The sequence below is a fragment of the Lonchura striata genome, chromosome 2 (assembly GCF_050655825.1).
Source record: "Lonchura striata isolate lonStrDom1 chromosome 2, ASM5065582v1, whole genome shotgun sequence".
NCBI lineage: Eukaryota > Metazoa > Chordata > Aves > Passeriformes > Estrildidae > Lonchura > Lonchura striata.
In genome coordinates this window covers 157213298-157228783 of record NC_140704.1, presented here as the reverse complement: position 1 = coordinate 157228783, position 15486 = coordinate 157213298, and the positions used below count along the sequence as shown (strand labels likewise).

At 55.2% G+C, this 15486-nt stretch overlaps 2 protein-coding genes across 42 annotated transcripts in view; one reads left to right on the top strand and one right to left on the bottom strand.

Annotated features, from left to right (window-relative positions):
* SCRIB (scribble planar cell polarity protein) overlaps positions 1-10298 on the bottom strand; it is a 101686-nt gene extending 91388 nt beyond the window's left edge. For 13 of the 41 annotated variants that reach the window (XM_085574056.1, XM_085574058.1, XM_085574062.1 and 10 more), the window contains exon 1: positions 10023-10294. In XM_085574056.1, coding sequence (XP_085430182.1) covers positions 10023-10184 — 162 coding nt within the window. In that variant the 5' untranslated portion in view covers positions 10185-10294. Of the gene's footprint in view, positions 1-10022 lie in introns of all 41 variants that reach the window. The other 28 variants (XM_085574045.1, XM_031504127.3, XM_085574044.1 and 25 more) reach the window with 6 other exon arrangements.
* Positions 10299-12702: 2404 nt separating this feature from the next.
* Positions 12703-14613, top strand: CCDC166 (coiled-coil domain containing 166). Its single transcript, XM_077781461.2, has 2 exons — positions 12703-12851; positions 13615-14613. The coding sequence occupies exon 2, from the start codon at positions 13635-13637 to the stop codon at positions 14484-14486; it is 852 nt and encodes a 283-aa protein (XP_077637587.1). The 5' UTR covers positions 12703-12851; positions 13615-13634; the 3' UTR covers positions 14487-14613.
* The last annotated feature ends 873 nt before the right edge of the window (positions 14614-15486 follow it).

Sequence of the window (15486 nt, the reverse complement as noted above, 5' to 3'; positions counted from 1 at the left end):
CCCAGCAGTGCCTGTTGTGTGACCACCCCTCCAACACAAGCTAAGGGCTCCAAGGCAGAGGTTTTGCCAACCCTTCCAACCCTGGAAGCACCTGTGCTAAGGTGCTCCTCAACCTCCTCACATCTCATTTCTCTTCAGAGAATTTCAAGTCCACCTGTCCAGCCCTGCTAGAGCAGTCCCTGCTTCCAGCAGGACAACACGTATTTAATTAAGGCAGGATCAGACTGTGCAGCAGGAAAATAATTACAATCATCCTTGTGATTCACGAGCAATAGGGCCTGCCTCCTATGCCACCGTGGGCTGGGCTCCTAGATGAGTTCTGAGTTTGTCTCCAGGCCAGATGAATGCTTGGGACCCTGCACTGCAGGCAGGTGTCTGTCCATCTGTCTGTCTGCAGTGCAACACAGCAGCTCTTCAAATGCTGGCAGCAAAACCAGCTCATGTACTTGAGCCTTGTGTTTCTTCCCATTTTCCTGGTTAAACATGGGCTTGACATCTTCCTCCTGTCCCTGGAGGAAGCAGAGCCTGCTGCGTGCTCCACAGCTGGGCACTGGGACACCCAGCCCCTCTCAGACACCTACAGGCAGGTGAAGTGTGAAGAGACCTGGGCCCCTCCTTCCACAGGTGTGCTGAGAGACTTCACACCTGTGCCGGTGTTGTCTCTGGGCAAATCCAGCCTGGGACAGAGTCAGGAGGAGCTGGAAGCAGCAACTGGAAAGCAGAACAGCCAGGAGCTGATCAGCTACAAGTTAAACCCAGCACTTCCCAGGCACCATGCTCAAAGGCAGCATGGCACAGGTGAGGCCACAGAACCAGCCAGACCTGTGTGCCACGGCTGGGCAGCACGGGCCCAGCTCCAGAGGCTGCACAGCTCCCTCAGCAGAGCAGGACTCACTTCTAGCAGAGCCCAGCACCTCGAGGTAACAGAGCAGAGACACCTCTCCCTACAGACAGAAACCAGGAAGGCAATGGTTATTCCCAGAACAGCTCAATTCAAGAAGAATCAGTGAAATCTGATGAGGATAACTGAATTAACATGAGCTGAGGTCAAACAAGCTGCCACACTGCTGAGAAGTGGGAACATCACTTTGGAGCTCCAGCAGAGCAGCCACCACCTAGCCCCAGGAGCACCCCTGGTGCCACAGGGAGGGCACCACAGCCACTTGCAGTGCCCAGGGACTTGGGCTGAGCCACCTCAGGCAGTGGACACAGACCAGCTCACCCCCAACACCACATCTTCCCAGCTGCCTCTCACCCCACGAGTGTCTCCTCCCCTCCTCACAGCATTTCTAGCCAGATCCCAAACCAGCTCTGGGCTAGTGAACTCTGGCTGCAGACACACGGTCACCAACACCTGAAAGGTGGCAATTCAAAGAGTCCCCAGGACACATCACTGATGTGCCAGCCACACTCAGCTCTGCAGGCAGAGCCACGGCAGAGGGCAGGAGGAGAGGACAGAGAGGACTCACTCTCCTGGTGTGCCCACAGCAGGAGAGGCACAGAGGGGCCGGTGAGGTGGGGCAGGGGCACTGGGAGCACCCAGAGGAATGGCCCCACATGCTCCTGCCCACACTGGAGGCAGCAGGAAGAGCAGGGCAGCCCCAGCAGGCTGCTCCCTGCCAGCCCACACTGCCTCCCCAGCCCTCCCCTCACAGCCCGGCGGATTTCCGACTATTTAACCCCGTATCGGGCCCTAAGGAATGCGCTGCAAACATATAAAAGTACTCAAGGGTTGGGAATGCATTCCAGCAAAGACAAAGCGAACTGTCTCGGAGCCAAAGGCTCTGGCAGCTGCTGCTTCTAAGGCACAGCAGCAGGCCTGAGGAATGCTGTTCCCTTCGGAAGGGCCGGGGCAGCAGCTGCCCCAGCACAGCACACGGCCAGGAGCAGTCCCAGGGCACAGCACCCGGCCAGGAGCAGGGAGCAGTCCCAGGGCACAGCACCTGGCCAGGAGCAGGGAGCGATCCCAGGGCACAGCACCTGGCCAGGAGCAGGGAGTGATCCCAGGGCACAGCACAGAGCCAGGAGCAGGGAGCGATCCCAGGGCACAGCACCCGGCCAGGAGCAGGGAGTGATCCCAGGGCACAGCACAGAGCCAGGAGCGATCCCAGGGCACAGCACCCAGCCAGAAGCAGGGAGCAGTCCCAGGGCACAGCACAGAGCCAGGAGCAATCCCAAGGCACAGCACACAGCCAGGAGCAGGGAGCAGTCCCAGGGCACAGCACACGGCCAGGAGCGATCCCAGGGCGCAGCACACAGCCAGGAGAAGCCTGGATCCCAGGGCATAGCACACGGCCAGGAGCAGGGAGCGATCCCAGGGCACAGCACAGAGCCAGGAGCAGGGAGTGATCCCAGGGCAGAGCACAGAGCCAGGGGCAGGGAGCGATCCCAGAGCACAGCACACGGCCAGGAGCAGCCTGGATCCCTGCTCCAGGTTAAACAACAAAGCAGCCTCAGCCTCAGAGAGGCACTCCTGAGCCAGAATTAAACCAAGACACCACAATTAGCACCCCATGCTGCGAGGGCCTGGGAAGTGATTGATGCTCCCACGCTGATCTTCCACAAGGCAGCAGCAGATTATGGCTGTGTGAAGAGGGGCCCTGACCATGATCCCAGCACTCACAGCCTCCACCCTGGTCTTTGCAGTGGGACAGAGCAAGAAAGGAAGGACCAGAACTCCCTGTGGCAGGCACAGGGCATTGGGGCACTTTCCATTGAAATATATGAAATGGAATATATGAAATAATCACCGCACTGAGTGCTGTGGCTTAGTTGACAAAATTGTGTTCAGTCAAAGGTAGAACTCGATCTTGAAGGTCTTCTCCAGCCTCAGTGGTTCTGTGACTACTGCAAATCATTAATCTGAAGATCATTTCACAGACAGCACCCTGGGTGTGGGAGAAGCAGCCAAACCCAGTACACCACAGGTACTGCCCAAGCACCTCTACCCCTTTCTGATTTGCCTGAGCACTTAGGTCTTCCCAGCCAGGCCCCTCCCTGGCTCACCTAAGGAATCCCCTGCTCCCATCCAGCCAAGGGACACCATCCACTTCCACACCATCCTCTCAGAAAAGAAGGGTCAGCTTGCAATTACAAAAAGTAATTGACTGATCTCTATGCCACAGCTATTAGCAAAGGGGAAAATGCCAAGAGTTGTATTATACAATAACCTGTTGCAATTGTTTCCAATCAGATTGTGTTTTCCAGAGGCAGAAATCAAAAGTAGGTTTATCCAACAGATACAATTCCAGCACAGTGAGGCACCTTAAAACCACCAAAAAACCCCAACAAACTGGTCTAACCCTGAAACTAGGAATCCAAGACAAGGCAATGAGACCAAACCCAGCAACTGATGCGAAGTGGGGGATTCCATGGCAGCCTGTACCCTTGGGGTGCAGGAAAGCACATCTGGGGGTTTGGAGAAGTCTTGAGGAAGAGTTAAGTGTGCCCAAACACCTCCCCTGAGCAGGAAGAGGACAAGGAAGAAAGTGCTGTAGCAGCTCCCAGGAGAACAGCTCAGATATAGCCCAGAAAATGCCCTAAACAAGGAATGACCTAGGAGCCAGACCCCAGAGAGGTGCTGTGATGCCATATCCCCCTGCCCAGCACACAGCAACACAGCACCCCTTCCATTCACCATGCTCCTGCCAGGGAGATGGCAAAACAGGGCTCCAAAATGCAGGAAACACACAGAACAGGCCAGAGGAGAGCTGAAGAGTTAACCCAGCCCTGCCTCTACCTCCAGCCATCAATGAACTAATCCTTCCTGGCAGATACTCAGCATCAGCCAAAGGAAACTCGAGACACCAGGAAGGAGCAGGCAGGGCCTCTGCAATGCCACATCCAGGCTTCAGAGCAGTGTGGGGAACAGCAGCTGAGGCTGGGCACCTGGCACAGGCAACCACCCCAATAACAGCAGGAACCCCAGAGGGGCACACCCGAACTCAGCTGGCAGCACCACACATGGAGCAGGTGCTAAACCACCCAAGAGAGACTATAGAGAGGTTTGTAACAGCCTGGGAAGGACTGAGCAGGTGCTTCCACTCTAACCTCCCTGCAGGTACCAAACCAATGCCAAGGAAGATCTGCTAACAGGCAGAGCCATTCAAACCATGGCTACCTGAATTTTCATCAGCTTTTTACTCCACTAAAAACCTCTCTACTGCCCAGCTGCTTCTGCACCTCCTGTTCCACACACCTGAACCTCCTTCAAGACCCGAGCTGGTGGGGAGACACAGGCTGGGCAGCACAGCCACACCCATCCCACAGACCTGAACACACCTGGGAGCTCAGAGAACTGAATACTGACAGTCAGTTCCCTCTCACAGACCTCAAGCACAAAATCCATCTGTGCACCTATTTCCTGTTCCCTGTTTGTATATCCATGAATTGCACATCCAAGAGTTTTATCAGCTCTCTTCTCCATGACTGAGCTTTTGTTTGGCTGCTGCCAAACCAGAACAGATCCTACACCTCTGCTGTCACCAGGGGAGGCTGCAGGGGAGATAGCCTGCACTTATTCTAACTTCTGGACAGCAGCAATGCAGAATACACAGCTTTTGGAGACAAACACACATCCAGCTGTTCCAGTAACCCACAGGACTCCTGAGCTCCTGCAAAGCACCGAGAGCCACGCCAGCTCCACACACAAGTCTCACAACCAGCAAGTGAAACCAGTTTGTTGGCTGGTTTTGTTAAACAAATGCAGCTGCAGCTTTGACATGGCCTGGTATGGGAAGAACCCCATCCAGAGCAAGAGGAGGTGCTCACCCCACATCAAGCCTCGGCAGACTCCAAGGTTGGCTCCACACAGGGAGCATTCCTGGCTCCCTGACTTTCTCAGGGAAGGGCTATTAGTGCAGAGAGATTAGAAGGAGAAGCTTTACTCTTCCATGGAAGTAAATAAACCCCAAGATCCTCCTTACAGCCTTCACATGCCAGGAAATTAAAAGCTGCTCTTAATTAGCTTTGCGAGGCCCCTTTTTGCTTTGGGAGAGTGACAGGCATGGCCTCAAGCTTCTCTCGGGCGCAGTGGGATCCTGATTCCCAGTGGAATCCTGGCTCCCAGGTGCAGTGGGATCCTGATTCCTGGTGGGATCCTGGCTCCCAGGTGCAGTGGGATCCTGATTCCCAGCGGGATCCTGATTCCCAGCAGGATCCTGGCTCCCGGCTGCAGTGGGATCCTGATTCCCAGTGGGATCCTGGCTCCCAGCTGCAGTGGGATCCTGATTCCCAGCGGGATCCTGGTTCCCAGCGGGATCCTGGCTCTGGACATGCTCTCACCCTAGGCTTTGGCAGCCAAACAGGAGGAACTGCTGAAACCAGGCCAGTTTCAAAGGGCCTTGCCATGATGCAAACGGCAACAAGCCCAAACAGGGCAGGACCTGCCCTGGACAGAAATGGGCTCCTCTCCCCAGTGCCTCCCACAGTTTCCAGGGCAGGGGGGTATCAGCTCACTGGGCACTGAGAAGAGCATTTTCTGCACTGGGTGCTTAAACCCCCAGGACCAGAGCCAGCCCTGGGCTTTCCCCTCTGCACAGCCCACAGCCTCAGACACCTCCAGCCCAGCACTCCCCAGCAGGTGTCCAAGCATCCTGTCCCTGGGCACACTCATGCTGACACACCAGGTCTCCTCCCTCTGCACAGACTTGTTCAGGATTTCAGTTCCTACTCAGCTCCACCCTCCTGTCCTCCTACACCAGGTCCTACCAGCCCTGCTCCACCCAGGCTTCCTCCAACCTCCCTCCCCACACTCCAAACTGGAGCACTCCTCCAAAAGCACACCAAGAGTCTCTGGATCCTTCTGGGTTGTGACCGGCTCCATTTGCCACCTCCCCAAATTCCACGGAATGTATACATTCCTTCCTGGTGAGTGAGACCTGTGCTTCTCAAGTGCTCAGGAGTGCCCTGGATGACTGAGGTCTAATGCAGCTCCAACACAGTGATTTAGCCAGCTGTACTTCCAAAACCCTCACCACCAAAACTGCTCTCCACCCTGCTCCTGCAGAGATCCTGCACTCTCTGCAAGAGAGGCGTACCGGAAGTCAGCACAGAGCCAGTCTTTTCCACCTCTGGAATACAGACACCCTCGTGGGAAGCACAGGCAGCTTATCAAAGGGAATTTCTCATTTTCCATTAAATCATGTGGTATTGCCCCAGCAGCAAATCCCTACAATGGGGCAGCTGATGCTCCCACACAGATTTAATTTATCCCTTCAAATTGCCCAAGCAGTTTGGGGAAATTTAGTCGCAAAGCAGGCAAGTTTCCACAAGGGACAGGTGGCAAAGAAGCAAGAACAGCCAGAAGAGGACATGGCCCTGCAGGATGGAGAGAAACAGGCTGACTCCTGCAGTTGGGAAGGGAGTAGCGAGGAAGGCACAGCAGTGTCGCTCAAAACTCCCAGGAGATGGGCAGAGCATCCCACTGGATCTGGAGCACAGCAGCAGCACAAAGGGCACTGGAAATCCTGCAGAGGAAAACAGTGCCACAGAAAGAGCAAGCGATCCCACATTTCTGAAACAGGTGAAATACTGAGCCCTCAAACTTGCTGCCCAAGGCTGTGCATGCTGTCTCATTCCCACTTTTCTGACAGATCTTCACAGGCACATCCCTGTGTCCTTCAGACCTTCTCCCAGGGAACGGGCACGTGCAGCCCCATCCTGTGAAACAAGCATGCTGTGCTTTCTCCACCTTATGATAAGCACAAACCCCCCTCCCAGGGTCTCTCTCCCAAAAAAGCCTTGTTTCCATGAAGGGCTCCTCACCTGGAAAATCTCCCCCTAACCCAGCCAAAGAGCTTTCCCACCACCATCCAGAGACAGCGTGTGTCTAAACCCAGCCTTCCCACCTTCCCTCTTCCGGATGGAAGGGCAACTTATTTTCCATTTTCATTGCCATATTCACCTCATACTACACAGATTCCTACTCCTGCCTTAGGTATCTGTCCCTGACAACAGAATATCCTCAAAAAAAGCCCTTCCTGTAGTGATCTGTGTGCTTGAGACCAAAGGCAGCTTGGCACAGCTCAGGAAAGCATGGTGAACATGAACCTTCAAGACACACACTGGGTCACACCTAAGGTGGATCAAACCTGCTTCCTTGTTCCACCAACTGGAGATTTCCTCCTCACGTGCCTCTGGACCAGCCATGGCACCAGCCATGGAACCTGGAGGAGCTGGGAAGGGAGGGACAGCATTCTGCTTTCTCTGCCCAGCATGTCTCCAAGGCTCAGTGCCTCTGGCACCCACAAACTCCCTGGCTGTTCTCAGGAGCAGCATTTGGGCTGCTCTGCTTGTCTCCCTTCAGGAGGCATCTGATGTCCACCTGCCTTGTGAGGGCATTGAGGTCTGGCTGGGGATGGGCTGACACCAGCATGGCCAGAGAAAGCCCTCAGCCCTCTCCCACACAATGTGTCTCTGCAGAGCCTCATTTCTGGCTCTTTTCTCCTCTCCTGAGCTCACATTAACCCACACCACTGTTATGTCACGTGCCAAGTGGTTCCACAGTTCAGTTAAACTACATTTTGCATGAAGAATGACTTCATTTGCTCTGAGCTGAGCCCTTTTTGGTTTCACTCAGTGCTCTCCTGCCAGCAGCAGCTGCTCCCTGTCCACTCCTCTGGGCCATCATCCACACTCCAGGCCTTTGCTATGGGATGGGGAATGGCTCTACGTCCCACCATCTTTCCCAGAGAGATGGAGACACCCTGAAAGTGTTCACCTCCCTTATGCAAAGCTGTTATACACTGGGTTTGGTCACACCCTTTGCTGCTGCCCATTCTCTGTCCCTCTTCTGAGACCACAGGACCAGGATCTCACTGTTCTGTTCAATTTGTTCCTCTAACAAATTGCCAGAACACTCCAAAAGGGGAACTGGCCGGTCAGAGAGGAGCCTGTGAGCCCAGGACAGGTCATGGCAAGAACTCTGATGCTCCAAGCTGAACAGGTACCACAGCTCTGTGACACAGAAGCTCCTTGGGTGGCTCAGGAGGGCACTGAGGTCAGGCACATAGCACCTGCCACCGCAGGTGGGATGGCATCCACATGATCACAGGCCAAGCAAAAACTCTATATAAAATTTGCATTTATAATCCAAAAGATGCTCATCCAAGCTCACAAAGCCCGGTGTGTCCCAGTTCCAGGGGTCCAGTGCAGCACGAGGCCAGGCTCTGACTGCTCAGCAGGGCACATGAAGCTGAGAGCACAGGGACCAACAGGTTCTCCTCCATGGGTGTGCCACAATCACCTCCTCTGCAGACAGACTTACACCCAGTCCCAGCCTGCCCATAACACACATTTTCCAGTGGTTTGGGGAAATCTCCGCGCCTGAAGCACAAAAAGATGTTGAACTACCTGAGAGAAGAGCCGAGTCTCACACTGGTGTCTGCACACCTGAACAACCTCACAGCTGAATGCCACAGGCAGCCCAGCCCACTGGGGCTCAGGAAGGGACCAGCAGGAAAGACAAACAGAACCCAAAAATACCAGAGCAGGAGCTGCTGCTTTCACACAAGAGAAGCTACTCAGGTGCAGCTGCACCAACTGTGTGTTTGTATGTTTTAACAAAACTGAACCAAACTGCTCCGGCCTGAATCAAAACTGAGTTTCTGCTTTGTAAGGGTTTATTTTATCTAGATTTGATGGCAAATTCCATAACATGTCAGTGTTCAACAAAAACCTTGAAAGCCAATGACCTCAATTCTCAATTTTTTTAATAAACACAACTCAGTCTACATTCCCTGAAGAGCATCTCTCCAAACACATGGCAGTCAAACACCTTCTCTCTCTTGCACAGGCAGAACTCCAATAACTTTTAAAAATCACTCAGTTTCCAAAGGGGATACACAATAAAACTTCCTCTGGAGTATCTTGCAGCCCAGTTCCTGTCTCAAGGCCTTTTCCTTCCCAAGAGGCAGGCTCAAATTCCCACCTGCAGCATCCTGTGTGCCAGATTACGAGGCAGAACGGGAACCCCACGGCTTGGGTTCCTGCTGAGGGTACTCCAGGACCCAACCAACGCCCTGCCCTGCAAAAGCAAACCCTGGCGAGTCACGAGATGCTGGGCCAGGCTGGCAGCAGGGCAGATCTTGGTCCTGTGCCTCTGCAGGGATTACGGTGGCATGGAACAGCACACGGAGGGCTTATCCAGGTGCTCCTGCTCTGCGCTGAACAGAATGGCGGCAGAAGCTGCAAGCACAGGCTGGAGCCCCAGGAATGCTCTGGAATGGAAGGGATCTTAAAAACTCACCAAGTCCCACCCCCCTTCCACAGGGGGAAATGCATATGGACTGTGTCCCTGTCCATAGGCAGGGACACCTTCCACTACCCCAGGCTGCTCCAAGCCCTGTCCAGCCTGGCCTTAGACACTTCCAGGGACCCAGGGGCAGCCACAGCTGTTCTGGGCACCCTTTGCCAGGGCCTCACCACCCTTCGGGAATTAATTTTTTCCCAATAACGCCTCCAACCCTGCCCTCTGGCAGGAGGAAGCCATTCCCCCTTGTCCCAAGTCCCTCTCCATCTCTCCTGGAGCCCCTTTAGGCACTGCAAGGAGCTCTAACGTCTCCCCAGACCTTCTCTTCTTGAGGCCAAACACCCCCAGCCTGCCTTCATGACAGAGATGCTCCAGCTCTTGGAGCATCTCTGTAGCCCTATGATCACAACTGCAAAGCACTTCTATCGCTTTTAATTAACTTACTCGGCACTTTCTGCAGCTTACTGATCAGACCAGAGTTTTTTAATTCAGGCTGCGCTTTACTTGGCAGCGGCTGTGCCCGTCGCAGGGTAAACACGGGAGGGGACCCCTTTATCCCGACCCACAGGGGCTCCTCCCCAGCCGGTGCTGACCGCACGGACCCGCGGCCGAAGCGCTCGGTGCCGGCCCCGGAGCACGGGGAGGGCGCCGGGCTCGGCCGGGGCTGAACCGGGCTCGGCCGGGGCAGCGCTCGGGCGGCCCCGCGGGCCGGAGCGGCCCCGGCCGGGCCGGGCGCGCTCGGGAGCCGCGGGGCGGCGGCGGCGGGGCTCACCTTGGGCAGCTCGCGGAGCTGGTTGGCGTCCAGCAGCAGCTCTTCGAGCGAGCGGCTGTAGCGGTAGATCTCCTCGGGCACGGCCTGCAGCGAGCAGTGCCGCCGGTCCAGCGCCTCCACGTGCCGGTTGCAGCGCCAGAGCGGCGGCATGCAGCGCAGCATCGCGCCGGGCCGGGCCGAGCCGGGACGGGACGCGCCGGGCCTGCGGCAGCGCCCGGATGTGCGGGGGCCGGGCCGGGCCGCGCCGCTCCCGCTGCGGCAGCGCCCCCGCTCCGCTCTCCGCCCTGGCCTGCAGCCGCTCCCGGCCGCGCCGCGCTCCGCGGGTGCGCTGGGAAACGGAGTCCTGGGAAAGGGGATCCTGGGAAACGGAGTCCTGGGAAACGGGAAGTGGGGTCCTGGGAAAGGGGATCCTGGGAAACAGAGTCCTGGGAAACGGGAAATGGAGTCCTGGGAAACGGGAAATGGGGTCCTGGGAAAGGGGATCCTGGGAAACGGAGTCCTGGGAAACGGGAAATGGAGTTCTGGGAAAGGGGAAATGGAGTCCTGGGAAACGGAGTCCTGGGAAACGGGAAATGGAGTTCTGGGAAAGGGGAAATGGAGTCCTGGGAAACGGGAAATGGAGTTCTGGGAAAGGGGAAATGGAGTCCTGGGAAACGGAGTCGGCTCCGGCGGCGCGGGCAGGGAGCGGCGCTGGCCGCACCGGCTCTGGCACCGGGAGGCGATGAGCGGGCGCCGCCGCCGCCTCTCCCGGCACCGGGCACAGCGGGCGGACCAGAGCCGTGTGTCCCCGGTGCTGCCCCGCGACAAAAGCCAAAATGCAAAGGCGGTCGTGACAAAAGCCAAAATGCAAAGGCGGTCGTTGCCTCTGGGCTGTCTCAGGACGCTGTAGTCCTCCCTGTCCTTTGCCCACCGCTTTCACCGTTTCCTGGCTGCTTTGTCACTCTTTATCTTCTGTGAAAAATGCCAGTCACTTTTTAAAAATTTTAAAAGTTTATTTTATTTATTTTATGTAAAAATAGTAATAAAATTAGAATAAGAAAAATTTGGACAATGATGATTAGGACTACGAGGCAATAAAAAGCAAAGAATTACAGACGTCTGTATGTTTTTGGGCAATAAGCTGCCAAAAACGCCTTGTGAACAAAGGAATAACCCTTAAAAGCAACAGCCTATTGCATATTCATATATCTCATACATGATGCATAAATTCCTTGCAAATTAAGAATTTTTCTGCTTTTTGTCAACTTCTTCCCCTTAATCCTGGTGGTTCCATAAAGACAGAGAGAATCTGGAAGATTGTTTGTCTTTTCCAATAAGGAGGCTGTAACTCTTTATGTGCTCTGTCGCTGTTATCTCTGTGCCAAGAGTTTCTTGATTATTTTATCCCTTTTCTTGAGCTACTAAAAAAAAATCTTACATCACAGAGTTTCTCTTTTAACACTGTGTTATAAACTAAAACTATATTTAACACACTACTTAAGAGAATACAGCATAACTTTCTAACATTACACATATAATATTAATTGTAACATTTGTGAAAAGCCAATCATAAAATGTGCATTTTTCACACCCATGATGCCGTGAGGATGGTTTCAGTGACCCCCCCCTGATCCTCAGCAGATGTGCAGGATCTTTGCAGGGACAAAGACAAGAATTGCAGCTCTGCCAAAGGCCCGAGGGTTTGGCACAAGGCGTGTCTGAGGGAGAGCTTACCCAGCTGCTGTCCATCGTTATCACCATCCTGGCTGCTCAGAGAGCTCTGGAGGATGCCTGAAGGTGCCAACGTGATGCCCACCCACAATCCCGGCCAGGAGGAGGCTGCAGGAGTTCCAGCCTGCCCTTGGTGCCTGGAAAGGGCATGGAACAGATGGTCCGGAGTGTCCTTACACAGCTCATATAATTCCACAGCTCGTGTCCTTACCCAGCTCGTGTCCTTACCCAGCTCATATCATTCCACAGCTCGTGTCCTTACCCAGCTCGTGTCCTTACCCAGAGCATGTCATTCCACAGCTCGTGTCATTCCACAGCTCGTGTCCTTACCCAGCTCATATCATTCCACAGCTCGTGTCCTTACCCAGCTCATGTCATTCCACAGCTTGTACCATTCCACAGCTCATGTCCTTACGCAGCTCGTGCAGGACAATGGGGAGCAGGTCCAGCCAAGCTGGGCTTGGGATGGGCAGGTCCTGCCAGGCTGGGTTTGGGACAGGCAGGCCCAGCCAGGTCCTGCCAGGCCAGGGTTGGGGCAGTCAGGTCCTGCCCGGCCCAGCTGGCCTCCCTCTGTGCCACAGTGACCTCCTCAGTGGCTGAGGACAAGGCTGTGGATGTGTTTGCCCGGACTCCAGAAAAGCTTTGGCAGCGTTTCCCACAGTGTTCTCCTGGAGAACCTGGCTGCCCCTGGCTGGGCCTGGGGAGTGGGGGGGAAGGGGCCACATCCAGCTGGGGCTGGCACCAGGGACTCCCTGGGCTCAGTACTGGGCCAGTGCTGTTTCATGGCTGTTTCACACCGGCCAGGGGTGTGAGGGTCAGCCTGGCCGCGTGCCGCGTCCTGCCCCGGGGTCACAACCCCTGGAAGGCTCCAGGCTTGGGACAGTGGCTGGAAATCTGGGAAGGCTCTGGGGTGCTGCTGACCGAGTTGGCCAGGGGATAGGATCCCCCTGGAGCCTCCCCGGGGATCAGATCCCGCAGTGGAACCTGGCTGGGGGTGGGATCCCTCTGCAGCCTTCCCCCTGTGACCTCATCTCCATGGACACAGCTCAAACACACGGGCTCCAGGGCCAGCAGCAAACCGGGAGCACCGGGACCTGGGAAAACCTGGGAGCGAGGAAGGTCAGTGCCTTAAAACACCACATTTTATACAACCCCTACTTTGTCCTTTTCCCATGGGCACGTGGGAATTCTCTGACCCTCACACATCCCCTGCACCCACCCCCTGAAATTCCCCATATCACTGCAGCCAGGGCTGGGATTTTAGTGGATTTATCCTGTTTTTCACCCATGTTCTAGAATTTAGTATTTTTTTTCCTTAGGAATTTACATGAACTGTATTAGGAAGTGAGGATTTGTAATTACAAATATTCACTAAAACCTTCAAACTCCAGCTCTAAATCCTGAATTCCAGCATTCTACATGAATAAATAGTTCAGAAATTCAGCCAATCCTGAAATTAATGCTTAAAAACCATTTACAAACCTGCATCTCATTAAATTAATGCTGACAAGTATTTTTTAAAAAGAGACTCTCCTGAAATTGGGATGTGAGATACTGGCTTTGGACAGGAGATACTGGTTTGGGATGCAGCTGCCTCTTCAAACACTGGAATTTGTGAGGGAGGAATGGGGCAGAATTGTACTTTTCCCTCCAAACTACAGGAATATCCCAACCCTATATGGCAAAAAAAGTGAAATCTTTAAAAATGTGCATTCTTGGTTTTCTCCTGAGGCAATTTGGGATGGGAAATGCAAATCCAGGAATGGCACCAAACAGTTCTGAGTCAAACATTTGAGCTGCTGGAAATACCAGTTGGAAACTTGAGGGCAGGACCGGGGCAAAACCGTTCTCTCTGAGCTGGTGTTTTTTCCCTCTGTTTCAGTTTTACAGTTTGGTTGGGATATGGCATCCAAAACAAAGAGCAAGGATGAGGAGGCACCCCAAGAAACAAGTGACGCGGAGGATCCCATCCGGGAGAGGAAACTGCACCTGCAGGAGGAATGCAAGGTCCTCACACAGCACCTGGACACCTACCTGGGAAGAGCGGAGCAGCTCCTGCAGGGCAGCAAACACCTGGAAAAGGAAGCCCAGGGCACTCGGGAGCAGAGTCAGTCTTACCTGTGCTGCGGGGCCAAGCTCAGCCAGGACCCGCCGGGCATGCTCATCACCCTGAACGACCAGAACTGCCGAGACCTGGCTCAGATCCAGGCGCAGAAGGAGGAGCTGGTGCCACGCTACGCTGGCAAAGAGCAGCAGGTGAGGAGCGCCCTGAAGGACACGGAGGCCGAGGCCTCACACCTGGACATGGAGCTGCAGCAGCTGCAGCCCTACAGGGAGCAGAAGGTGCAGGCAGAGCAGAAGGTGAAGGCGCTGGAGAAGGAGCTGCGGGTCACCAGGATACGCTGCGCTGAGGAAACCCACGCCATCAGGAGCAGGTTCCTGCAGGAAAAGGCTGACTGCGAACAGGAATTCCAGCAGAGGATGCAGCAGCTCACCTGGGGAGCAGAAGAGGTGGCGCTGCAGGCTCTGATCCAGCACGTGGAACAGGTGAAAGCCGAGAACAGGCTCCTGCGCCATGAGCTGCTCGGCCTCCTCCAGCACTGCCAGCTCCTCAAAGACACCAGAATCCAACTGCAAGACCAGCAGGAGCAGCTGCTCCGGGAGAGCCAGTGTGCCCAGCGGGCAGCACTGCCCACAGCGGCACGGCGCCGCAGGGACAGCCTACCCGGCTCACCTGTCAGGGCAGGCCACTGACCCCAAACCACTCGGCCCTGACCTGGAGGAACCAAACAGGGAAACAACCAAATCCTTCTGGCAGTGGAAGCACTGAGGGCTTTGAGCTCTTGTCACAAGGATCCGTAAAATATATTTATGGACCAGATCCATATCGATGTTCTCCTTCTCTCCCAGGGAGGTGGAGGCTGCCCCGTCCCTGGAAGGGCTCTAGGCCAGGGTGGGATGGGGTTTGGAGCAGCCTGGTCTAGTGGAAAGTGTCCCTGACCATGGCAGTGGGGTGAACCCAGTGTTTGCTGCAGTGCAGTCACACCCCAAAAAGTGACCTGAGGAGCTGGCAGCAGGCAGGGGCAGGTGTTGTGTGCACAGGAGGGGCACAGGGGATGCACAGGGGCAGGGTTACAGCTTGAGAAATGTCCCTGGAGCTCAGGAAGGGCTCAGGGCAGGGACAGGGTTACAGAGAGGGTGGACTTCGGCCATCGTCGTTTTCCATCCCAGCTGCAATTCGGGTCAGGAGCTCTCTCTGAAAGTTTGACAGTGAAAATGTTCCACTTGAGTTGTTCTTCAGGCAAGAAAAATGAGTTCCCAAGGCTGGTTGTTAAAGGAGGAGCTCGTTATCCAGCAGGAATTCCTGGGAGCAGATTGTGTTCCTGATAAGCTTGGGAGGAGCTCGGAACAGGTGCTGCTCGTTGGGGTCTGTTGGCATTTCTGAGATTATAGAGCAGCCCGAAGCTCGGGGAGAGAGGCACAACTACCCATTTATTTATGAAAACCCTCGGTGTTTCGCTCAGGAAACTCTTTTTCCTGTCAGATCAGGGATTATCCCGCTTTGCCCGCTCGTCTCCGGGAGCTGCGCTTCGGGCATTGTCCACCGGAGGGCAGCAGCGAGCGCGGGCAAGCCGCGCTCCGGCTGCAGTTCCGGGTGCCGCCAGCAGGCGGCAGCACGAGCTGCCGGCGCTGCCGAGCGCCCGCCCCGCCCCGCCCGGCCCCGGGGGCTCTGCCGGGGTTTGGGATGGAGCGG

Coding starts and splice junctions, on each gene's coding strand:
- CCDC166 (XM_077781461.2), top strand. CDS start 13,635: ATGGCATCCAAAACAAAGAGCAAGGATGAGGAGGCACCCCAAGAAACA.